The sequence below is a fragment of the Rhinolophus ferrumequinum genome, chromosome 25 (assembly GCF_004115265.2).
Source record: "Rhinolophus ferrumequinum isolate MPI-CBG mRhiFer1 chromosome 25, mRhiFer1_v1.p, whole genome shotgun sequence".
NCBI classification, from domain to species: Eukaryota; Metazoa; Chordata; class Mammalia; order Chiroptera; family Rhinolophidae; genus Rhinolophus; species Rhinolophus ferrumequinum.
In genome coordinates, this window is record NC_046308.1 from 30,379,863 (window position 1) to 30,406,558 (window position 26,696).

At 44.8% G+C, this 26,696-nt stretch overlaps 1 protein-coding gene across 4 annotated transcripts in view; it reads left to right on the forward strand.

The window, feature by feature from the left end:
* Positions 1-7,483, forward strand: part of APLP2 (amyloid beta precursor like protein 2) — an 83,323-nt gene extending 75,840 nt beyond the window's left edge. For 2 of the 4 annotated variants that reach the window (XM_033097344.1, XM_033097342.1), the window contains 5 exons: positions 214-249; positions 3,151-3,236; positions 4,300-4,374; positions 4,745-4,900; positions 6,036-7,483. In XM_033097344.1, coding sequence (XP_032953235.1) covers positions 214-249; positions 3,151-3,236; positions 4,300-4,374; positions 4,745-4,900; positions 6,036-6,137 — 455 coding nt within the window. In that variant the 3' untranslated portion in view covers positions 6,138-7,483. The remainder of the gene's footprint in view (positions 1-213; positions 250-3,150; positions 3,237-4,299; positions 4,375-4,744; positions 4,901-6,035) is intronic. The other 2 variants (XM_033097345.1, XM_033097343.1) reach the window with 1 other exon arrangement.
* The last annotated feature ends 19,213 nt before the right edge of the window (positions 7,484-26,696 follow it).

The window sequence follows — 26,696 nt, forward strand, 5'->3', positions numbered from 1 at the left end:
GACAGACCTACTTCTTTCTCTCCTACCTTCCGGTCATTTGCTGTAGTTCTTACCATTGGTTTGTTTATGGAATATCTCAGCCATGGTTCTTAAGGAAGGATACTTTTTGTTCACATTATGGAGAAATTCTAAGATAGGACATTTGAAAGTAGCCATTTTCTTTCTTAATCTCCTTTTGTGCTATTTTGTTTTTATTGTTTTCCTTTCTGCTAGACACCCAGCCGGAGTTGTACCACCCAATGAAAAAAGGTTGGTTTGTCAGAGATGTTCCCTTAAAGACCGTCATTCCTGTCACTTCCCCAGTGTGTCAGAAGTCTCATGTTCTGTTTCATAACATCACCGATTTTTCCACCTCATTTCTTCAGACATGGCTGTGTGTGGAGCCAGAGTGGCCCTGTCTTCAGTACCTAGAGTCCAGTGTCAGTGGTATTGGTTACACAGTGGCCATCCTGAGTTTTCCTTCTGGATGTCCAGAGACTACCAGAGTAACCAAAATAGATTTTTCATAAATTCTTTCAATCTGGGTAGATTTTTAAAAGTATATCCAATTTAAACAGATTGGTTGAAAATTGCTAGTATGTGAACAAATATGCTTAATTTACGGTCAGGTGGAGAGTCATTTTCTTTCACCTCTTGTTTTCTCTGCTCCTCCCACTTACATCTTTCCCCTTTTTAGCTATCCCTTGCCCTTTGTCTGTGCCCAACTGTCTGTTGCCAGTTGTCTCATGTCTCCTAAATTACAGCATTAATCAAAACATATTAGAAGCTGATGGATGAAACAGGTGGAGGCAAGTGAACTCTTGCTGTAGTGAATCTCCAATTTTCAGAAAAATGTAACATGTAAGCACTGTGCTAAATGTTTTGTATACTTGATCTCATTTAATCCTCTGAACCCACTGTAGTTTGTATTTTTAGCTCTCTTATAGATTGAGCAGTTGCAGAAGTCTTACAGATTACAGGATTTGCTTAAAGTCATGAATTTAAGAGGTGGAGGAACCAGAATTTGAACCCAGTTCCCTCTGTCTTCAAAGCTCATGCTGTTTCTGTTACATAAAATGCCAGTGTTGGCTGCTGGATTTCCCCAGGTTGTTGGGTAGTCCACAATTGCTAGAGTCACTGAGTCAGTTAGAATGTTTTGTGTTCTTAGTGTGTGTTCTATGAGCCTGCTCCTTTGGCTTTGGCAGATGGATTGTGGATGGACCACTAGGGTTCCCTGGCTGAGAATGTGCTGGTGGTTTGTGCCACAGCTTATTCTCAGAACGTAACAGTGTGATTTAAATCTTCTAAAAATCGCTTCTATGTAAATACTTTATTCTGCTGGGATATTCCTCTTCATCAGTGTGTTAACATGCCTCTGAACAGCACATCTTAAGATGCTTTTAGATCAACATGAATTTTCTAGAACGTTAACTGGCTTTTGCCCTCATACATCAACTGTTATTAGTTGGAATAATTTAAACATTAACTTTTGGTCTTTTAATTATAGTCAACTTGTTTATGCATTTTGTAAAACCAAAATGGTTTTGGTCAGTGTTTAAGAAACACGTGGGGTATACCACCAAAAAAGTATTCGACTAGCTTGGACTGGTAGTAGGACTTTAAATTAGTGGGTTCAGTGCCACATTATTTTTCAAATAGGATCCTGTCCTTATGACCTTTAAAATTTTGAGGAAGAGATCCTAAGAAAAAGTGATGGACACAACTCAAAATTGACGGACAGAGCTCAGAATTCGAGTTGATTAGGTTTGAGCATGAGCATCCTTGCTGCGGCAGCACCGTTCCCCTTTCTCAAATAGCTCAAGTGCAGTGTTGCTGTTTCATTGTCATTTTGAGACTACAAAAGCCAGTCCTGGTTTAACTGACCCTAGAATTAAATTGTGAGATTTTTCTTTAAAATGAAAGCTTTAGGGAAAAAATGCACCATTTTTGGCTGCGTTCTAATGAGTTACTACTGCATTAGCTGGCCTGCAAGTTCAACTGCAGTAGTTGTTATGAATTGCTCCATCAAGAACGAGTCTAGTTGTACGCTGGAGAGCTTTGCTGTGGCTGGCCCAGTGTCGTTGCCTGCCTGTGGCTAGTACAGGGACAGCAGTGCTTTGCATATACTCATGTTGGAATGGTCCTCACTTGCAGGTGGTCACCTTACAATGCCGAGTATGCTGTTAGGTTGAGCTGTTTATAAAGGTTTCAATCATAGACGTTCATATAGCACTGTATATGTTACTATTAATAAGAAACTCTTAGGACAGCTAGAAATCACATGCTTTGGAGCTAAAAATAAAGAGGATTGCTCCGCACTTTTCCTTTCTGGGTTTTTTCTGACTTCAGTCACACTGCACCTTCAGACACTGTCATTTGGAGTGCCACACGTAAGTGACGTTGGCTCAGGCCACGTCTGACCTTGGCAAGAAGAGTGTTGCTATTCTTGCTTCATTTATAGAAAGGTACCTTCCACCCTGGTGTTAGGATTCCGCCTGTTTGTGGAATGCTTCCTTCCTGTTCATTCACTAATAACCATTGAGGATGTGACTGTGTATAATCTAGGCCATGAGAGGATCACAGCCTATTGGAGACACAGGAGATTTTAAGTGCTATAACCTGGGATTGTCTCCTAAGAGCAGATACAACTTGAAGGACAAATAGGAAGGGTTTAAGGTCAGGGAGGGTATTTCAGGCAGAAAGAATTGCCTGTGGGACAAAATATGATGCTGGAGGCGAACATGCAAATTCATTTCTGGTACAACAGTGGTTCCATTCAGAGGGAACCCCGGGTGTTGAAGGAGGGAGTTGTGGGATAGTAGGAGGTGCTCGGTACTGTCTCGTGGGGTGCTCCATGTGTTCCATGTTAGAATGCCTTTGGATTCAGCTTCTGTTTCTCTTACAATAAACATTCTCTTCTAAAGGCTTGTATTCCATCTTTCCAAGTTGGATACAAGTAAGCACTCTCTCTTCATTATTCCCATTGGCCCTCTGAAAATTGCCTGTTTCATTCATCCTTATAGAGCATAGTATGTCCTCAAAAATGGGAACCAAGTAGCATATCGAGTCACAAGGGGAGGCATTCAGCGGGGCTCCCAGCCCTCAGGAGGGTTTGCTGCTTCTGTTGTCAGCCCATCCTGGGAAACTCAGCTATGATCTCTCTCCACACAGGCTCTGGAGTAGGAGAGCAGGATGGAGGACTGATTGGTGCTGAGGAGAAAGTGATTAACAGTAAGAATAAAGTGGATGAAAATATGGTGAGCCATTTCTCTCTTCTGCCCTGCCCTGTTTTAATTTTGAGAATAATTAAAGTAAGTGACATTGTTTTAGATTCTTCCCAGATGAACCACCATGTGTTCATTTTCCATATGATAGAAGATGGGTGGGCTCCAGCTGCTCCCACGGGATTGCTGTATTGTTTAGCATCTGGGTATGAGAAGGAATAAATAATTGTTTTTCAGTAGCTCATTATTACTATACTGTGGGAAAATATATTTGCAACTGAAGAGATGAATGAACTATCAGAGGCCATTTTCAAGTGAGTAGAGATTTCATAATGAAAATGGAGTAGAGGGCCAGCCTGATAGCTCAGGTGGTTGGAGCGCGGTGCTCCTAAAGCCGAAGTCGCCAGTTCAATTCCCACATGGGCTAGTGAGCTACTGCCCTCTACAGCTAAGACTGTGAACAACGGGTCTCCCTGGAGCTGGGCTGCCGTGAGCAGCCGGAGGTTGGCATGAGCTGCCGAGTGCTGTGAGCGGCCGCCGACTGACCTCCTTAGCGAGGGAGGGGTGGGAGCGCAAGGCTCCTAATACCAGCAAGGGCCAGGGAGCTGTGTCCTACACACTAGACTGAGAAACAATGGCTTGAAGAGGAGCGGGGGTGGGGGGCGGGGGGGTGGGAGGCGGAAGAAGGAGGGGGGGAAATGGAGTAGAGCTGGGTTTGGTCCTTATACTGCCTTAGGTTTATACCACCTATTAACTATTCTTTTAGCATTTTCTCTTAAATTTCTGGATTATCCTTCCCTGAATTTGATATTTCAACCTAGAAATCTGTCCTGAAATTTCTCTCCACAACAGTTTTCGGTAGGAAAAAGGAGGTGAAAGCCCTTAAAGGACCAACTGCTGTATAATAGTTTTCCAGTCACACTTGGTCCTTCATGTAGGGGTTTGGTGAGAGGATTTAGATAAATGTGACAGAACTGATGGATTAGTATATTTCCATCAGGTAACATCTGCTTCCCTCTACCAAATAGTAAATGGAATAATGTTCATACTACATTTCCCCTTCATCCCAGTTACTGACATTTTCATACTGTTTCAGGTCATTGATGAGACGCTGGATGTTAAGGAAATGATTTTCAATTCTGAGCGAGTTGGAGGCCTCGAGGAAGAACCGGTATGTGTTTAACTCCAGAAACTAATGCCAGGTTTTTATGTCCATCTCAGCTATTTCTCTTTCCTGACATCTCATTCAAGTAGAAAATGGGAGAGATGCCCGGTGTCTTAGCTTATCAAGGGCCCTCATCCCCATTTTTCCATACTTGTGGAGAAGAAATCTAAAATAGAATCTCCAAGGAGACTGGAAAAAGTGGGAGTTCTCCCCATGTGGATGGTTACCTGGAAAGCAGGCTCTTGGGGTTCCCGTTGGTTCTAGAGACACACTAAAGGAGCGTGGCTCTCACTGAGTTTGCTCTCCTCTTGGCTGCCATCTCTCACGCTGTGCCCATGGTCACTGGGACTGTCACCCATCTGCCCTGTTGTTTTAGGAATCCGTGGCGCAGCTGAGGGAGGACTTCAGTCTGAGCAGCAGTGCCCTCATTGGCCTGTTGGTCATTGCGGTGGCCATTGCTACGGTCATAGTCATCAGCCTGGTGATGCTGAGGAAGAGACAGTACGGCACCATCAGCCATGGCATCGTGGAGGTGAGTAGCTGAGCCGTTTTCCGACTTGGCTCTGAACTGGCAAGGCTTGCTGTCTGCTGTTTGGAGCTTTGTGGAGTTCAGATGTCTGTACTTGTTGGGTGCTGCACATCACGTAAACTACTCACTGGATTGTTAGGTCACGTTATGGAAGTCGGCTCCAACTGAATGATGTTGATCCCATGACAAAGGGCTGTTGCCAACTTTCAGCATTAATTTGGGCTTTGACTGTGAATGTGAGAAAACTAAGAGCATTTTATGCTGCAGAGGATGAAAACTGTTCTCTCCAGTTATTTCGTTAGTGTTTCCCTTTTTTAGGTACGTTCGATATTTGAGAATGAAGGACTCTTAATACTCTGTTGTTGTTGTTGACTTGTTTTATAAAGAACAAACCAGGTATATGATAGGTCAGGCAACAGTAGCGAGTATGAGGGAATTAAGCTTTAAAAAGATGAACTGGGAATAATACTCTTCTTTTTTAATGGGGAAAAAAGCCACAGAAATTTAGAAAGAGCCAGAGCAGGCTGTTTCTGTTTCATCTTTTGCTGATTTGTAATTAGAACTGCTTCTCACTCGTATTTTGATGGGTGGTGGAAATGTCCAGTCTCTTGATTCTAGAAAATGAATCCAATAAGGAATGTAACGTGCACTGGAAAACTAGTTTAGATGCATGTCTTAGTTATTTGGTTTCATCTCCGCTGGACACAGACCCAGTTGTAGAATTCCAAGAGCGAGAAAAGACCCTATAGAGCCTCCGGCCCACTCCTTGTTTTACAGGGTGCTCGCCGAGGCTGTCCCAGGTGGTAGGTAGCTGGGACTTGCTTGTCACTGTGGTTCTAGGAAATTCAGTTCACTGTTTTCTCTGACTTGGACTAAGCTTTTAGGACTCCAGCTTTCAGAAGCATTGCCTCTTGGACCCTCCTCTTTTCTCTCTTGTCCTCCTGTGTCCTCACCACCAGCTCTTATTTGGTTCACCCAGTGGAAATGGGAAGCTGGGCTGGTTTTGGTCCCCAGGTGATTGCACAGCAAACAGCTCAGGTCTTCTGAACCCTGTGCCATTTTCTTTGGTGCCCCTTAGTCTTTGTTCCTCTAGGTTGACCCAATGCTCTTAGGTGATGCTTAGTCTTTGTTCCTCTAGGTCGACCCAATGCTCACCCCCGAAGAGCGTCACCTGAACAAGATGCAGAACCATGGTTATGAAAACCCGACCTACAAATACCTGGAGCAGATGCAGGTTTAAGTGGGAGAAGGCATGTGGCCCCCCCGTTGGAGCGCAATGGTGCAGGTGGGCCAGAGAGGTCCAGCATTTGGGATCGACTACTGACCAACAATTACTTCCAGAGGATTTCATCTTACATTCAGACCTCCTGGATCATTAAGACTATAAAGTACTACTGTAGAATCACAATTTCCATTCTTTTAAATGGGTGAAAAAAATGTTAATATAACAATATATGATATATAAACCTTAAATGAAATGAGAAAATGGTCTATTGCAGATGTTTGACTGTAGTTTTCTGTTTTTAAATTAATCAGGAATCCCACTTCTATTGTATTGTTTCACACGTGCTCTCTATAGACATGGAAAATGTTGATTTTCAACGATAGACTGTATATGCAGGTTGTTCGTTCCAGTTGCATTGTATAAATCAACTCTTTAAGGCTCATTCACTGTCCTGGTTTTTATTTTTTTTAAAGGTCTTCCCTTTTAAAATGGGCTTTCAGAAAGTTGCTGAGAAACTAAATGAAATAGGGAACTGTAAGACCATTGAAGCACATCTTGATACCCTCTCCAAATTATTTTAAAGGACCGGTATCTCTGGAGTCTGGTGTTCCACTGCTGGGTACCTTGGTGTCTCCACACAAGTCCCGTCACCAAGGAGGTTAAAAGCATTTGAGTTCCAGCATCTTTAAGCAAGCCTAATGTATACAAAGTAGGGCATCCACTACTGCTTTCCTTCTAAATCCAGTTCTTCCACAGAAATTAGCCTGTAGTTTGTATATGAACTTCATTGTCCACCGTTTATTTACCGTAGCTTTTTACAGCTCACTTCCCTCCCAAGGAATGTCCGAATGTGCTGTCTTTCCCTCTTTGGACATTTCCCTCTGAAGGCACTGATTCTTGTCCCTCCCCCTTTGTACCTTGACTACTCTGCCCTCCCTCTCCCGTCACCAGCCTTGTTGGTGTTCGCTCAGAGAAGACTGTAGTTGCAGGTGGCCAGTGGCCGGGGAGAGACCATGGGAGGTTTGCTTTCTGTGGAAGGAGAATATTCTCAGTTACACCTGATATGGTCAGTAGACACCATGGGAAGTGGTGAAGATTTTGTTTCCTTCACACGAGTCTCTGTAATGCTTGTATAGTTGGCATTGATGCTCACAGCTGTTTCTTATTATTCTGAAGGTTCTGGTAACCTGTGGTGTATTTTTTTCTATTTCCTTGTGACTTTTTTTTTTTCCTTCTCCCCTCCTTTCCCTTATCCATGTCTCTTCCCACTATGCACAGATAAACTTTACCTACAAACTCCTTAATCTGATCTGTGGAGAATGTACAGAATTTAAACACATCAATAAATACTTTAACTTCCACCAAGACTCCTTGTTTTATTGGCCTTGGTTTATTATTCAGTGGTGATGGTTTCAACCCTCCTACGTCCAGGACGATGGGTAGCCAAGCTGCTGGCAGAGGCGGGGATTAGTCTGCTCACACAAGTTGGACTCGAGCTTGAATTCCATGAAAGTAACAGGGGAAGTGCTTTCAACCTGAAGGCAGGTGTCTATTAACTGAGAGAAATATTCTTTCATTATGTCTTTAATGTTTTCCTCCACTGTATTTTGCATGTTTTCTAAAATTATAATTGGTTAGACCTTGGACCTCCCTAATGGCTTCTTTTTCTTTAGTTTTATTCTGTAATCTGAGTGATTGCTTTTTCTTTACCTTTCAGCATTTCTAGTGAATTTTATAATCATGTTTTTAAATTTTGTAAGGGCTGCTTGCTTTATCTTACTGTTTTTTTTAAACATCCCTTTTTTAATGATGGCAAACCCAATCTGAGTTTTTACGTTAGAAATTTTAGTTTTCATCTAATATGTGGTGATAGAAAGAGAACTGACTCTGGGTGGTGAACACACAATGTGAGATATAGATAATGTATTACAGAATTGTACACCTGAAGTCTATGTAACTTTACTAACAGTTGTCACCGCAATAAACTTTAATTTGAAAAAAAAAAAAAGAAACATTTTAGTTTTCTTCCCTTCTCTACATAACCTGTTTTCCTTTTGAGCTATTGGTTTCCTGTAAATGGATAGCCATCATTTGTTTGATCAAACTTAAGAAAGTACAAGGTTAGCTTAAAAAATAAAATAAGAAGGAAAGTCAGCCACGAGTTTTTGTCTAGCAAAATTTAATTTAAGCTACCAATATTTATTAATGAGACTTTGCTTCTTGATACTGGAAACAATGAGGGGAGCTTGTGGCTGAATTTTCAGAGAAATGTTTGCAGTCTCCATTTCTGAGTTTCTTAAACAACCTGCCACTAGGAGGCGATGTTTTCTCATTGAAAGTGGTTTGTTTACCTGTCAACTGCTTACAGCCACTTTGTTCTGGGGGAGGTTTTCACTGGTGACTAAATCTTTAATGTCTGGCTACATATATAAGAGTAAAATTGGGCTAATCTCAGAGTCATCACTCTTATTTAATGTAATGCCAGTTTACATGTATGGCTCAATTAACATTGCACATACATACATATATGTGTGTACATGTATGATGTGTCTTCCTTGGATACTGGAATAGGGAGTGCGCATTTTGTGAGCCTCTGGCCAGGAAGCACCTTGGAACAAACCAGTTAAACAGGCTGTTTCTTTGTAGTGATGAGCACTTCCCCATCTGCCTCTGCCTCCTGCATTGGCCATTCAAGTCGTGGCCAGAACAGTCATAGAAAAGATGAAACTTTATTTTTTGAATCCAGTTTCTGCCACTGCTTGGAAGAGTGTTGCCATTGACCCTGGAAAGGTGTGGATCTGGCATTCATTATCTTATTTATTTTAGTGCCTGCTAGCTGCTTTACAAGCAGTGTCTCATTTAGTTGTCTTAACCTTTATAGCATGGGCATTACTGGACAGAAAGCTGAGGTTTTCCTAGTCTAACGGAAAGGGATGGAGCAGAGATCCAAACCAGCTGTTACAGTCAGTCCCTTGTCCAGTATATGTCAGTCGTGGAAGACAGTGGGTCACCTCACAAGCTGGTGCCAGTCAGCTACTGGGACTTGAGTCTGTTACCGACATTCCTGTTGATGGGCCTGGGAGAAGTTTGGGGCTGGTGAAATTGCTGTGGCTTCTGTTTACACATTCATGACCCAAATGGGGTCAGTACAGAGACATTCAGGGTTAGAGTTGAATGTAATGGCAACCAGGCTCCCGTATCTCCCTCACCCTGGGTTGACACAGATCTGTAGATGTAGTTGCTCTGTAGAGATAGTTTGCATTTTGAAAGAAAATGTCATGGAAATTATGTAAGCCTTGGACTGGCCGGGGGGCCTCGCCCTAGACCAGCTCCATCCCATCCCCTCAGCAGGTATTGAAAGAAACTTAGCTCCTGGTTTCTGCCTTGGTGACTCAGCTGTGCTCTCAGGAATGTGGCCCTGCCTACCTAGCTGTCAGTCTCAAATGATGACAGCTCTCAGCTGACTTGGGTGCGAGGTCCTCGTACCACCCTGTCTGCTCACAGTTATAAATCGGCACCAGGTGTCTGGCAATCTGCCCCGGTTTCAGTTGCTGTGACACTGATATTTTAGGAGACTCAGACTGGGATATGATGAGTCCCTCAGATTTGGGGAGATCCAGGGGTCCCTCTAATGGATCCTGCTGTGTTGCGTTCCTTGTTAGAAGTGATGGACACGGACAAAATGGATGGAAGGAACTAGAGGGGCCCTATGGCTTGTCTCATTTCACAGTTATAACATGGCCACAAAGTCCCACGCTGTTCAGCATAGAGCCCAAGTCTGTTATGTGCAACAGGTTCTTTTTTCTGGGACTAAGGATACTAAGCACTTTTTTTCTTTTTTAAGTGTTTTTATTGGGGAAGGGGAACAGGACTTTATTGGGGAACAGTGTGTACTTTCAGGACTTTTTTCCAAGTCAAGTTGTTGTCCTTTCAGTCTTAGTTGTGGAGGGCGCAGCTCAGCTCCAGGTCCAGTTGCCATTGCTAGTTGCAGGGGGCGCAGCCCACCATCCCTTGTGGGAGTCGAACCAGCAACCTTGTGGTTGAGAGCCCACTTGCCCATGTGGGAATCGAACCAGCAGCCTTTGGAGTTAGGAGCATAGAACTCTAACCGCCTGAGCCACTGGGCCGGCCCGATACTAAGTACTTTTAAAACAAGGAGAATGGTATCTTGCCTTGTTACCTACTATGAAAAAAGGGGAGATGGTGTCTGTCCTCTGGGTACTTGTATCAAGCAGACCTTAACAGTTGCAGACTGTTAGTGCACCTGCACTGTGGAGTAGCCCCGGTATCCAGAGAATGGGACAGGAGACATAATCAATTAATTTTTTTCCCCTAGAATCCTTGAAATGAATGGGGCATGACTTTCTTGAGTCTTCTGGAGTTCTCTGGCCAAGTTCACTCAGGTCTGGTTGAACTTAAAATATTGAGGTCAGTGGCTCTTTCTGATTAGAGCAGCCACCTTCATCAATAAAACATTTTTAGTCTGTACCTTATGTGCATAGTTATTTTAAAATTATATATATATATATATATATATATATATATATATATATATATATATATATACACTATCAAATAGACACTTGGAAAGCATAAAACAATTTTTTTCCCAAAAAATTTTATTAAGGGTACAAAGCCTCTGGGGTCCAGTAAAATATTACTAGTTTTAGTACAAGCAAAGAGAGTGCCTCAGCCAGGTGATCAAGGCCAGCATCCACAGTGACAAGTCATGGTGACAGCCAAGTGCCCTTGATATGGTGTGGTGAATATGGCACTTTAACCTCTGTGTCTTCCTCCCCAATAACACATAACCCCAGGGTCTTATGAGAAAAACATCAGACAAATCCCAAATAGAGGGGCCTCCTACAAAAGACCTAACCAGTGTACCTCTAAACTGTCACAATCATCAAAAACAAGGAAAGTTGGAGAAACTGCCACAGTCAAGAGGGTCTTAAAGGGACACAACTAAATACAATGTATTCTGGGACATAAAAGACATCAGTGAAAACTAAGGAAATCTGAATGAATTTATGGACTTTAGTTGAGGGAGTAAGGGAGGGAAAGCAGTGTTTCTCAGTCCCTCCAATGTGAAGTTCTTTCCCCTCCTCCCCCTTCCCTCTTTGGAAGGAGGTCACTATGTGCCACTTATACATACGGAGTGGAGAGTTAAGCTCCCCCATAACTTACTATTTTTTTTAAACTGTTTTAACACTGAAATAGAGCAGTTAGAAAGTCTGGTTCTAAAGTTTATTTGTTTCATTATTGTATTTAATGGCTATTAAAGCCGAAAGAGTTCTTGATTGTAGTGATTGTTTAATGGGTGTATATATTCGTCAAACTTGTCACATTGTACACTTTCAATATGTGCAGTTTTATATGTCAATTATACCTCAATAAAGGTGTTTAAAAAAAAAACCTAGAAGGGACATCTTGCAAAAACAGGCTGGAACGGAAGAAGCGCCTTATTGGCTGTGCCTATTATAGTACAATACTACATTTCCCATCGTCTTTACCAATTCTACTTCTAAATTTAAATATACAAATAGGTCTTTCAGTTGAGACATCACTTTTGACAGCAAGATTACCCAGAAATGGAAGTCTTTCCAGACTTGTTTTAAAATTTCTCCATAACATGCGTTTCTTTAGAAAACAGAACAGGTGTTTTTTGTTTTTTGTTTTTTTTTTTGGCTTGAAATAAAAAACACACGAGTAACATCTTTAAGCTCAACAACTCTTTAAATACTGTCACCAGATGAATCTCCGTGTGGTATAAAATGTTTTCTTGGTCACTTACAATCTTACTAAAAATATTAGAGCCTGCCCGGTGGCTCAGGTAGTTGGAGCGCCATCCTCCTAACGCTGAGGTCGCCGGTTCGATTCCCACATGGGCCAGTGAGCTGCACCCTCTATAACTAAGATTGTGAACAACAGCTCTCCCTGGAGCTGGGCTGCCATGAGCAGCCGGAGGTTGGCTGGGCTGCTGTGTACTGCCATGGGCTACCATGTGCTGCCAGGAGCGGCCGGCGGCCAGTGTGAGCTGCCAGCAGCCAGCAAGAGCTGCCGTGAGCTGCTATAAGTGGCCGACCAATGACTGGCAACTACCTGCCTCAGCCGCGGGGAGCGCAAGGCTCATAACACCAGCATGGGCCAGGGAGCTGTGTCCTACACAACTAGACTGAGAAACAATGGCTTGAACCGGAGTGGGGGGGAATTAAGGGGGAGAAGGGGAAAAAAAATTAAATGTTCCTAATTCTTGTCAAAATAACTTCATCAAAGACATTTTTTAGCATTTTGTGCATTTATGGTATCCATGTGAACTAGCCTCAAAATCTTATCTGGAAATACTTCTTTACTCCAAAGTAGTCAGTTCATCAGTATTAAAATTGTCCCAAATTTTTCATAATATATTTTCCATAAAATATGAATAAAATTTAAGAGTCAGCTATAATGTTGTAAATGGGAATTATGAAACTGTAACGCAGGCACTCAGCTCCCGCTCCCCTCACAAGAACGCAGAATATGGTGAGGCCAAAACGGAACAACGGAGCCATGGATGGGGGTTCATACCACTATATTCTCGATGGTGGCTGGTCGAGACACAAAAGCAAACATCCACTGTACCCCAAAGAAGGGTCTTCCTGCACCCCAAGATCACTGGCGGCCGGGCGAGACAGGCAGTAGGATCAACATGATCCACAATCCACAATCCTCTTGCTAACTGCACTTGCTAGCCGCAATCCATGCTTGGTAGCATAGCCACGGCAGTTATATTAGTGTCTAGTGGCTAACTGGTTACAGCGGATGGCCATCTACTGCCCAAGCCAGCACCTTTCCACATGAGGTGGAGAGCCTGGAAACCCCCCTACACTCCACCCCTCCAGAGTCTCGCCTCACACCCTACGCAACCAGCGTCTTTTGCGAGAGGCCCCATGCCAGGAACCCAGCTCACTAGAAAAAGTTTCAGTCTAGTTTAATGTCCCAGGTGGTGTTCCTCAATGTCCACCCATACAGGCGTTGCTACCTGGAGTGGCGAATTTTCCACAGCAACCTGGGGGCTGAACTAATGGGCAGTTCCGTGCTGGTCTGACAAGATGACTGACTCGCCACACCAGTAAAAGTACGGGCCCAATCCACTAGTGTATTAGCCCATAGGCACCTACTGGCGGAAAGAAATAGTAGTCTTAGGACCCAACAATGGCAAATCCCTTCCATCTGGGAGGATACATGCTAGTTTTTTGTCCTGGGAAAGGAGGGTCGCTGCCACTGGCACCTTTCCCGGTTTGTAGTACCAGACCTTTATGGCAGTGCTTGGGGTCGCTTGTGTAGTTTCAACATGTAACAGAACAGGGGAACCCATAATAGGCCATAGTGAGAGCACATAGGTTTCCCACAAAATCATCCTGGCATTGGGACCTCTGTATACCGCAGTCACTTACGGTGGCCACTCAGCCACCACCCCTGGTGTCACTTGCAAATCATGGGTCAAACCAGCCCCCTATAGGGCTATCAGGCCCAACCAGCAACAGTGGGGGCTTTTGACCCACCAGGGCCAAGTCCATTGCTGCCGTTCCCCTGTTTTCAAGCATGTGGGTGCTGGCAGCAAAATGTTTCCATTTCTGCCATGGCCTGGCTTTAACAGAGTCTCACTTGTGGTAACTTGTAATTGAATGGGAGCTGCTGTTCGATATAGCAGAGCCTCTACTGGTGCGGGCCCTCCCTTCCGTGGTCTCTCATTCAGGATTCTCAAGATGTCGCACAGACCTGAGGCCCAGTCACTCATCGTGGGAGGATGTTTCGATACCTGGAGGCCTTGCTTCAAAAGGCCGTTGTAGCGTTCAATCATGCCAGCTGCTTGTACAGGGTATGAAACAACCATTGTATGTCCATCCTGGCAGCCTAGCGCTGCACTTCTTGCCCCGTGAAATGAATACCCCGTCACTTTCAATGACTTGGGGCGCCCATAGAGGGCGCACAGCTGTGTAAGAGTGACCACTGTATGTGGCTGATCCTCATCAGCTGGACATGGCCAAGCTGTGGCAACAAAGCTTGCTCTATAGCCTCTGTCCAATCCCATGAGACCCCCTTTTTTACCATGGAATACAAGGGCCTTGTTACCTATGCTAAATGGAGTATAAACACCCACCAATACCCCAGCAGACCGAAATACGTCTGCAGTTGGGAGACCTTGGTTGGCTGGGGAAATGCTTGTATCTTATCAATAACAGCTTCAGGTATGACCTTTGTCTTACCCGACCACACAACACCCAAAAACTTGACAGGTAAGCCAGAGCTTTGGACCTTTTCCTCATTCACCGCCCAGCTACATGACTTCAGGTGGCGGAGAAGAGAGGGACCTGCTTGCTCTAAATCTGAAAGAGAATCAGATGTTAATAAAATATCATCAACATAATGAAACAAGGCCACAGAGGACGGGTGATCCCACTGTGCCAAGTCCTGGGCTACAAGCCCATGGCAGATAGGGGGCTGTGCATGTATCCTTGTGGAAGGACTTGAAAAGTCCATTGCTGCCCATCCCAAGTAAAAGCAAACTGCTCTTGACACTCGGGTGCAATGTCAATGGAGAAAAAAGCATTGGCCAAGTCCACTACATAGTGATATGTTCCCAGGCAGACAGTCAGACGATCCATCAAATCGTTAATGGAAGTCACTGCAGCGTGCAAAGGTGGCGTCACCTTATTTAACTCCCTATAGTCCACAGTCATTCGCCAGGTCCCATCTGGCTTCTTGACAGGCCATACTGAGGAGTTAAAGGGACTATGTATTGGCCTCATAATATGTGCCTTCTCTAATTCCAATATTGTACGACCAATCTCCTCCTGCCTTCCTGGCAGGTGGTACTGTCGCACTGTAACCACGCGCCAGGGCTGTGGCAACACTTGAGGAGGGTGGTGAGCATGCCCCCCGTGTCACCGCTTTCACCACCAGGATCCGGAGATGGAACTCTCCTACCGATGTCTGTAAGCTGAGGCCATGTAGCACGTCCACCCCTAGAATACACTCCGGAACCGGGGAGACATAAACCTTGTAGGTACGAGAGGGAAGCCTTCCTATACCCAGTGGTAAGGAAACAGCTTTTATAGTCACAGTCTTTCCCCCGTAGCCATCAATGCAGATTGCTGGTCCGGGGAACAGTTCTGGGTTCCCATAAACAAGACTGCAGTCTGCGCCAGTGTCAACTAGGGCCAAAACCCTCTGCACATTAGAAGGGGACCAATGTATGGACAGTTCCACGTGGGGCCTCGGGTCCCTGCTCGTCCCCTCTGACCGGGTACCTTGGCCCCGCCCCTAATCAAGCTGAAAGGAGTCGGCCTCAAGTGGCTGCATGACGTCCTGGAGGGACACGGGTCGAGCTTGCCCAGACTTCTCCTTTAGGCTTCGCAGGAATTGCTGTTCCGGACACAACTGTTTCCAAAGTTCCAACAAGAGTGCATTGGGTTGTCAGTCTATTTTTTCCCGATCAACCCCTGCTGCCACGAGATCATACCACATCTGTGTACACCTTACTTTCTGACCCTCACGACCTCGCCCCCTTGCTTCTGATTTGGGTTTCCTGGTCTTGGCTTCTTGGACCTCGCGTATTAACTTCCCCTGCAGCAGGCTTTCAACATCCCCCAGGGTTGCCATGGCGATGGTTTAACTTCATGGATCCACCGCCCCACATAGGACATAAGAATGGCAACCAAGGATCCAAAAGCATTTGCAGGGGCAGTATCCAAAACCAGATCTCTTATGCTGGCTGTAAAACGCTCATCATTCAGACCCCGCATATTAGGGTTGAACATAGCATGTCTCATACCCATTTCACAGATGATTTCAGCAAGTTCAGCATATGATTGCCATTTACTCACAGTGTCTGACAGCTTGCCAGCCTCTCCCCACACTGTGCTCACCGCAGCGGTGAGCCACTCCATTAGAGTGTGATTGCCTTGGCCTTAAGCTACGACAGTTCTGTAATTGGATGCACCGTCACAGAGGCTAGCTTTTCCATTTCTCCTGGGGAGCAGAGAATGCTGTCTGCCCCCTCATCCCATAAACATAGTAGCCAAGCTGGGAGCGGCTCTCCAGGGCGCTGTCGGCACTGCCTCCACAGCTCCTGCAACTCAATGGGAGCATAAGGGGTGTAGGTTGTGAACTCAGTCACTGCTGGGTTGGTGGCAGTAATGCCCCTGGGGCCCAAAGGCTGCTCGTGCTTTACCTTTTGCTGCACGATGGGCCGGGTGTGAAGGTGGGGAGCTCCATTGCTTCCACTTGCATCGTCCACCTCTGCCTCAGAGTCTCCACTGTGGGGCTCCTCCTCTAACAGACAGACCCAAGCTTCCAGTGTGTCCCCCTGGGACTGCAAGTCCCATACCTGGACTGCTTCAGTAAGCGCTTCCTCCGTGCTACGACGCAACGCGGTGAGGAACATCCAGCCCACACGGCTGGCTGTGCTTCTCGCCTTCTCCGGCAACTGCTCAGTTAAAACCTGCAGGACCCTTTCTATGTGGGCAGGAGAGCCATCCATGTCTTCTCACCCCTCCTCGGGGGTCCAACTCCTGAGAACAGTGGCTACTGGGTACCACACACTGTGTGGGGACCACATGTCCTCCCGCCCAGAGTCAGACATCACTCTTACCTGGCCAGAATCTTGCTTGCCTCACTAGGTATCTGAGTGGGTGGGCCCTGGTGTAAGATACCCACAACTCGAGGAGCCTATGGCAGCAGCGGATTGCCAAAAGGCAGGCGATGCCTGCTATGGCCAATAGGGTGGTGTGCCATCCGGAGGCTCAAGAGGACCATCAGTTCACCAAGGGGTCATGTTTCTCCCTGGCAGATCATATTTCCTGCTTCCGGCGCCGCTCCTCATGGGCTTCCTGAGACTGAATGTCCACACGCACAAACTGCTCCACTGCCCTTCGGAGAGCTTTGGCCGGCACATACCTGCTCACTGTGCCATGTGTAATGCAGGGATTCAGCTCCCACTCCCCACACAAGAATGCAGGATGTGGTGAGGCCAAAAAGGAACACCCACAGAGCCATAGATAGGGGAGTCATACCACTATAGTCTCGCTGGCAGCTGGGTTGGAGACACAGGAAGCAGGAGCCACAAGATCCACAATCCACACTCCGCCGTGCTAACTGCAATCCGCACTTGCCAGCCACCATCGTCTTGCTAGCCCCCATTTCCTGCTAGCATAGCCATGACAGTTATATTAGTGGCCAATGGCTCACTGGTTACAGCTGATGGCCAACTAGCCACAGCTGATGGCCATCCAATCACAGTTGATGGCCATTTACTACCTGAGCCAGCACCTTTCCACGTGAGGCCGAGAGCCTGGAAACTGCACTCCTGGCTCTGCTCCCAAACCATCCTTCCTGGTTCTTTTTTTTAATTTGACCACTTACTAGCTGGTGACCTTGAGGGAAGTTATTTAACTGCTCTGTGCCTTAGTTTCTCCATCAAAAAATGTGGAATGTGATAGTACTTACTTGATTGGGTCATGAGTGAGTGACCACAGGAAAATCCCCTAAACCTAGACTGGTGCCCAACACAGAGCAAGTGCTCAATGAATGTTAGGTATTATTTTTAACTGTTGAAAACATCTTCCCCAGTACATAGGGCTGACTAAACATATAGTATTTGTATGCTTATGATCAATACAACTGGCAAATATTAAGCCATAAACTGAGTTGTAATAGTGTCAACTGATGGTAATTGTCACTGTGGGGACAGAGCCAGGAGTGCAGTTTCCAGTCTCTCGGCCTCACACGGAAAGGTGCTGGCTCAGGTAGTAAATGGCCATTAACTGTGACTTGATGGCCATCAGTTGTGGCTAGTTGGCCGTCAGCTGTAACCAGTGAGCCATTGCCCACTAATATAACTGCTGTGGCTATGCTAGCAGAAAGAAAGGGGGGCTAGCAAGAAGATGGTGGCTGGCAAGTGCAGATTGCAGTTAGCACGGCAGAATGAAGTTAGCAAGGGGTTGGTTGGTTGGCAGAGAAGCAGACGGCAGGTTGCGGATCGTGTGGCTTCTGCTTCCTGTGTCTCCAACCCAGCTGCCAGAGAGACTATTGTGGTATGAACCCCCTATCTATGGCTCCGTGGGTGTTCCTTTTTGGCCTCACCACGTCCTGCGTTCTTATGTGGGGAGCGGGAGCTGAGACCCCGCAGGCCGCCCTGCATGACAGTTACCAATTCAGGAATTCCCAATTTGGGGTGCGTTGAAGAAGGAAACTATTCAGTGCAAACAGCTCAACTGTGATATGTCATAGCTGTGAAACAGCACAGCTATAGAACAGCACAGCTGTGAGATGCCCTGGGCAACCCTCAGGTGTCGCCCCTCTCTGGCTAGACATCTCTGCTCCGCTCAAGTATAGTCCGCTCCTGGCTGCTCTGCCCTGCCGGCTCTGCTCTGCTGAGACGTCTTAGGTGTTTCAGCCTGTGAAACACAGTCTTCAATGGAAAGGAAAAATGTGCTCTCCAAGCCAGAGGGGAACTGACTTATATAGAGAGAAGTCCTCATACAAATGAGGAATCCAAATCTTCAGTTTGGTCCAAAAAGCACTGTTCTGATTAGTTGAAGTGGAATAATCTGATTAGCTGGTGAAAATGGGGCCATAGTTGCACAGCTCTGATTGGACGGGGAAGTCTCAGTCCTATTGGTTAAAATATGGTCCCAGGAACTCCTTTATAAGGGTTGGCTCAGTGGGCAGGAACACAGCACAGACCTGCAGTTCAGTGCCGGATTCTCTCTGAAGCGCAGCTTGTATGAGAGGTCCCAGTTAACAACAACTGCTACTCTGTAAATTTGAGCCAAATTAGGCACCAGTAGCCTTTATTGGTTGGTATCGTCTTTCTCCCGGTCAACAATAGAAACATCTGTACTTTTATCTGATTCTTCGATACTCTGATACTCTTGCGTTGTGTTTGGTTAGTTTCTTCAAATCTTTGATTCTTCCAACAGCATTTACTGACAGAAGAATGAATTACAGTGTTGCCATGTTGTTTCTGTGTATTGTCCCTCAGCTATTTTTACTGTGGCAGGAAAAAGTGATTCTATAATGGTTCACGGCTTTTTTTCTTTGGCTTTTAATTAAGAAACCTCAAGCTGTACATTATCATTCCTTAATGAAGTTTCAAATTGCCAAATTACATTATTGCATGACTTTAAGCACTAAAAAAATTGTAGTGGCTTGTCTTCCTGCACTGGACATTTAATTTGTAAGTCTCACCAATCATCTTGGCCTCATAATATTCATTAACCCCTCAAGACCCAACCTACATTTGGAGAGAGCAATGTCATCATTAGTAGTGAATGTGAATCCATGGTCTTGATAGCTTATAACTTTTTGCCAACTTTTTATTGGATGATAATTGTTTTAACCTGATAATGTGGCCATTGAAGAGTTTGTACTAGGAGTAGAAATGTCAGTCTTGGCCATTCTCTTGTTCTGTTCTTGCAGTATCTTCAATCGCAGTGAAGATAATATGTTGCAAGAATGTTTTAAAGCCACACACATATATTTACATTATCTGATTAAAACTTCAGTTCCTTTAACTAGGCACTTGAGCTCAGAATGTAAGCAAATGAATCAACATACTTTGATTTTTAAAAAGTCTGTGTAGGCCACATGGGTCAGGGAGTAGGCTGATCAGTACCGTGGGTCAAAGAGTGGGCTGGACATAGCTACACAAAGCAGATGGGGGAAGGAATGAAATGGGATGTGCTGATTATGTGGACAGGGCAGGGAAAGTCAGAGAAAGGGAAATTCTCAGTGATGCTCTCAAGACAGAGCCCTAAGGTAGTAGCCCAGGCTGATAAAATGTATTTCCGGAAAGGCTCTGAGGACACACTCCCAGACTACCAGCTCAGAGCATCTGCATTTGCCCAGTGTATGAACACCAGGGTGTCTTTTTAGGAGTCCTCCTATATTTGGAGGGTTTCCATAGTCTAAGTTCTGCCTACCTAGGTCAGGAACCAGAACTCGACTTCTCAGCTGGCTTGTAGGTAGGGCACAGATGTAACTCAGGATCGCCAGTGGGATGCACTTACGGAAGACTTACTCAAGAGGGAAAAAAGAGAGGACGCCGGCCACTCTCTGGCTAGGATGTCATTAGAGGAGAGCGTTTTCAGTCAGCAGTGGGATCGTTACTGGTGACCATGTGGGGTCTCCCTGGGACTGGAGCAGTGGGGGCTTCCTGAGCAGCCTTGGGGTGTGGTCGGCTTTGTTCTTGGCTGTGTCTCTTCCCCTCTTGCCTTTCTAGCCCTCCCAGAAATTCTGTAGTTTCCTAAGAAGCTTTTAATAATTTCCGCTTTTTTCCCCCTCAAATTAGCTAGAGTATTCTATTGTTTGTGAGCTGGCAAGATGACAAAAACTCAATTATTATCAACGAGTGGGTTGGGCAAATTCACTGAATTCTAATGAGAAAACTGTACATGTCACGGTCATTTAATAAAGGAGATAGGACTAAAAAAAAAAATGACATGAGAACAAGGAATCTCAGTGTGGAAAAAAGTAAATACAGATAAAAGAATCGGTTCAGTCAATATTTGAATCAGAAGTATCAATATAAACTTGGGTATTTTATCTCTTAAAAAAATTTCTAGCTTTTTCCACCAAAAGCCCCAGAAACAATGACCAGCTCTGTTGTGATGAACATCCCTTGTGCCCAGATGATTGTCTTGAAATACCATTTTTCACTAAAAGACACGAGGATGTCTTGAAGAAATGGCTGTGCAGGAAATGTATAAGATGAACTTGGAACATCTTACCAGAAAGCATAGAAACAATAAAAAATGAGTAGGATTGGGTCAAAAGGACTCAGAGCCAAGTGGAAGAGGCTCCCACAGGCCAAAGAGGAGACAATTTGAACATCAAGGAGCCTAACAATGACAATGAACCAAAACGTATCAAACACATGTAAATCCAAGAGCTCATAATCAGAAAAAACAAGCAAAAACCAATTGGTCCCTTTGAAGATATGCGGGAATTAATTATTAGGTTGGTGCAAAAGTAACTGGGTTTTTGCAATTATTTTAAACCTCAATTACTTTTGCACCAACCTAATATTTTGAAAACTGCTAAATAAAGGGAAAGACTCAGGCCTCTCTCCTTCCTTTCCTATACAAATGTTAGCACTGGGTAACCACATAGATGAGAAATTTCTCTTTATAGAAGTATTCCACATAGGCAACAGTTTAGTGGTTACCAGAGGGTATGGGGGCTAAGGGGATGGTAGAAGAGGAAAAAAACAACAACAAAAAGAGAAGTATTCCAGCAAGTAAATAAACAAGGAATGATAAATTGAAATGTTATGGTCACATTTCCTACTGAAATTAGAATCTAAGCATGGAGCTAGTGATACAAAGCAAGAGACAGCCAGACATGTGCCTCATGTTGAAGACCACACCAACCCCTATGATGTAAGCTCTTCTCTGAAAAAAATCAAACCTTTATCTGATTAGGCCTCTAGATACTAAAATTTGCAGGAAATACAAGGGGCCAGGGAACTCACAAAATCGACCGCACTTTGAGAACAGAATCAGCAAAATCCTGACTGTGTGTGGGGAGGCGGGGATCTGCAGAACACATGATTTGACAAAAAAGATGCAGTGGGAACCTCTGGATTAAAAAAGACCTAAAAGATATATTTAAAACAAAGAGACAAACAAAAAAGTAGGCCAAAGCTAAACTGCAGTGTGTAGAGATTCAGACCTGGGTGATAAAACCACATAAAGAAAAATGAGAAAGTAATCACCATGGAAGTCAGTGGTGTGCCTGCTCTTAGTGGGGAGAGTAGGGACTGTTTTGGTGGACAGGCACATGGAGGGCTGGAGCTGGGAGATCTGCTGGGCTGGGCTCTGTAGGGTTCTGTTCCCTCTCACAGGTGGTGGTGACCAGGGTATTGCCTTAGAATAATCCAGTAAGCTGTATATTTGTTTTATGCTGTTTTCTATATTTGTGTAACATTTAATAATAAAAAGTTTTAAGCGATAACAGAAAACATTTGCTTACATTTTCACTTATTCATTTATTCTTTTAACAATTTAACAAACACTTCTTGTGTGTGAGCTGGGGAAACTAACAGATACTGACCTTGCCTTCAGGAGATTTGTGTTTTGAGAAGGAAGTGATGCATGTTGAGTATCTTTCACTGAAACCACATCGGATCTGAATGGAGTGGAAGAAGGTGGAGCATTGAGGAGGCCATGTGCAGTCCAGGGAGGAAGTGATGGTGGCTGGGAATAGGGAGACTGCAGTAGGGAAAGAGAGAAGTAAATAGGACCCAAATACATTCAGGAGATAGAACTGACAGACAAGATGATTTACTTGTTTGTTGTTATTTGTGGGTGGGACAGGAAAAAAGAAATCATAATGTCTTTAGAACTGTTTGGCTCAATGGATGATGAAGACATTTACTAATATGGTTGGATCTGAGGTAACATAAATGAAATGGCACTCACGGCACTAAAAGCTGCTGTTCTGCAAAAGAAGTGTCTCGTATTGTCTCCAGGTTCCTAGAGCGTCATCTTTTATGTCAAGGAGCTAATAAATGCTTTGCATATAGAAGGCACTCAGTGCTGTCATTTGGACATAATACATATGCAATGCATTACTGCAAATCCAGATTCAGAGAAAGCGACGCAGCTCAAGAGCCTTTCCCTATGCTCATCGTGTCATGTCAACTTACTGAGTGCATGCTATGTGTGTGACAGTGGAGGAAGTGTAACCATATGTCATGACATTAACCCATTTGGCTTAATCTTCATAAAATCATGATATATGAGGTAAGTGCTTTTAGTCCTACATGTTAAGTGAAGACACGAAAGAGCAGAAGCCTGATCTGGGGCTTAACCTACTGGCACGAACTGGCCTCACCCATTCTTTCTTTCTTTTTCTTTCTTTTTTTTTTTTTTTTTGAGGAGAACTAAGAAGAGATTAACTATGCCTGCAAAAAGTTCCACAGAAGTGATATTTTAGCTGGATTTGGATTTCACTGGGAGAAGAGACAAAGTGGGCTAGGGTGAAGTGGGAAGGATTCAGGCTGGTGGACCGGCACCTTAAAGGCCAGGGGTGTGGGAGAGCATTCAGTGTCCTACAGCTGTGCACTGGGTAATGGGTGAGTGGGGATTGTCCAGGGAGAAGGTAGCGTCACCTTGTGGCTACTAAACAACTGCTATCTACAAGGTACATTTTTACCTTTCACGAAGCACTTTCCATGGGGCTTTGCTAGAGCTGCAGTAGCACAAAAACCAAAGTGGCACTAGGTGTCAAATATATAAATCTTGTTGTTCCAGAAGATGTAGGTACGTTCACGGATGATGGTTCTATAACTGGTTCATTCTGCCTTGCTCCGTTCATTCTAAACCTTGCCCACACCCCTTGTCTGTAGACTTCTCCCTGCAGGAGTGGGATTTACCCACAGGCCTGGCACAGTCTGCTCTGGTTGGGTCTGCTGCCTGCTCTTGGACAGTAACAGAGCTTGGTGATTTTAAACTTGGGCTAGGTCTACCCGATGTGTCCCACTCTCTCCCAGTGTTTTCTGGCTTATGGTCAGGTCCATACTTCTACACCCTGTAAGTGGTCCGGGGCCCGAGGTCACTGGGTTCAGTGGAGAAGCCCTCTGAGCAGTCCCAGCAGGCAGAATCCTGGGGTGGAGAAGAGAAAGACTCCTCAGAGAGATGGCAGGTTTGGAGTGGGAGTGTTGGGGGCAGGGAGGAGGATGGGGATGGAGGCTATGCAAGTTGGTTGTTGCTGCACACAAACGACAACAGGCCTCACGCTGAACTCTGGGTTTGAGTCTGAATCCTTTCTTCACTTACAATTTAGGAATAAAAGTACCTATTTCACATGTTATAATGTTGTGAGGATTACAACAAATGGGTTTAATGTAAATGGACATGTCAATCATAGGGAAAGGCTCTTGACCTGCATTGCTTTCTCTGAATCTGGATTTGCAGTAATGCATTGCATAGATATTATGTCCAAATGACAGCACTGAGTGCCTTCTATATGCAAGGCATTCATTAGCTCCTTGAGATAAAAGATGACGCTGTAGGGCCAGTGGTTAGCTCAGTTGGTTAGAGTGTGGTGCTCATAATACCAAGGTTGCCGGTTCAATCCCCACATGGCCCACTGTGAGCCGTGCCCCCCACAACTGGATTAAAACAACTACTTGACTTGGAGCTGACGGGTCCTGGAAAAACACACTAAAAAAAAAATAAATAAATAAAATGATGATACTCTAGGAACCTAGGACACAATATGGGACACTCCTTTGGCAGCAAAACAGCAGGTTTTAGTGACATGAGTGCCATCTCATTTATGTTACTTTGGATCCAGCTACTTTCAATCATCCAAATTAATTGAAGAGTATTGTCCCACTGGTAATTGTAGTATCAATGTAGTACCTACAAAGGATCATAGATGATTTTGTGCCACTATGCAGAAAATCATTTTTTGATATCTTCTATTTAGCTTTGGAGTGCTTTATATAATGGAAAATAACAGATTTATTTTCCATTATAAAATTGACACAATTTATTACGTTAGTCATTGTGCTAGGCTCTGAGGATTCAAAGATGGGTAAGACACTGACAGGAATGCAAAGAAAAAGTGATAAATTCCACAGTAGAGGTACAAACAGACCTAGTTGTGGTTTAGAGGGAAGGAAAACTCACTGAGGAGGTAGAATATCAGTCAGGATGGGTTAGGTTTGCTGCAATAATGAGCAACCCTCAACTCTCAAAGATTTAACATCCTCAAAGCTTACTTCTCATTCATGCTACACATTCCATGCACTTCACAGTGGTCTCTGCACACTGCAGCCACTTAGGGTCACAGGACGATGGAGGTTTTATATCAACATGTGCTCCCAGGATGACCTTGCAAGGAAGTAGGGGTGGGAATTTTGCATTGCCTCCTTATGCTCCTACCTATAAGTAGTGTGTATCCCCTCATTTGATATTTCCTTGGTCACAGCTATCCATATGGCCACAGGAGTGCAATCCTACCCTGGGCCCTGAAAGTAGAGAGCTAGAAACACTCAGTGAACCCCACTAATGACTTCAGTGAACCACACTGATAACTACCATGGGTAACTTTGTCCCAATATACAGAGATGAGTGTGAAGGAAGAGGGCTTTTGAGTGTGAAGGAAGAGGGCTTTCCAGTGTATGAGAAGCATTAGGAAAGGCAAAGGTTGGAAAGCCTGGCTGCAGAGAAGGGGTCCAAATAGGAATGCTGGGAGCCAAGGTTGCAAAGAAAGACAGGTCACATTGGGAAAGCCATGCAAAAGAGGTTGGATTTCCTCCAAGAGACACTGAAGGTTTTAAAGAAGCTGTGGTTGAGGGAGATGAACCTGATTGCCATGTGTAGGAGAGATCAGAGGGAGAAAACTGGAGGCAGGAGATCCATTCACTTCTTACACAAATCCAGGCAAAGGGTGATGAGGGCATGAATAGGAGTCTTCTAAATGGGTAGGAGAGTCAAAGATGATTCCAAGGTTTTGAGCCTACAATAATGATACTATTATATAATAATTAGAGAAAGCCGTGGAAGATGGGCACGTCTGGGAAGAGAATTTGGGGCTTGTGGATTGCAAAGTAGGGATTTTTATTTTATTTACTCTTATTTCCCAGCACCAAGAGGAGTGCTTAGCATATAATATGTGCTCAGTAATATTTGTTGGCTATGTAATACCAGTAGAACACAAATGGAGAAGTTCCCAGGCAATAGTTAATGCAGAATTGGCACTGTTTCATGATGTCAGTGCTAGGAAGGCAGGTTTACCTACTTGAAGCCATAAGAAAAGATACCAAGAAAGTATGGAGAAAAAAGGGAGGAGACTGAAGAGAGAACTTTGGAAACCATGACATTTAGGAGCTAGAAAGTTGGACCAGAATTCAGGGCAGGTGGGCATCTGAGGATGGTATCAATCCATCTCAGATGCGGCAAACGTGTAAAGGATGCTGGGAACAGAGAAGAGGGCATTTGGTTGGGCAACTCAGGACTTCGTGACCCACCAGGGAGAGCTGGAAGCAGGCCAGCAAGAGCCTTTAACAATGAAGAAGGGGCAGCTACTTCTGGCCACAAGGAAGGCTAGGCCAAGAGGCAGGTCTGGGTTTTGTTTGGGTTTGAAGGCGCTGTAATTTGAGACCTAGTGATGTAGACAAGTGGAGAGAGACTGAAGTAAGAAGGAGGGAGAGAAACCATGGTTGGCATCAAGGAAGCTGGTGGAAGTTTTGTCTTCCAGCGGAAAGAGAAAGGACCACTTCTTCTAGGAGTGGAAGAAAGCGCGGGGACAGCTTTTATTGTTGTTAGATCCTCACTATTCCGTGCGGGGCATAGTTAGTGCTAATGGCCACCACCAATCAAGTCGTCGCGTCTTACTTCTCCATCACCTGCAGGCCAATGGCCTTATTTTCCCCTTTACCAGAAGGGAGGCGATTCCCCAGAGGCCCTGAGGGAGGCGGGAACCCGCGAAGGGACAGCAAGTCTGGGAAAGGTGCCGGCGAGAGCGGCGGGCGGCGGGGCGGGCCCGGGGAGGCCACACCCTGAAACTACCTGCGCG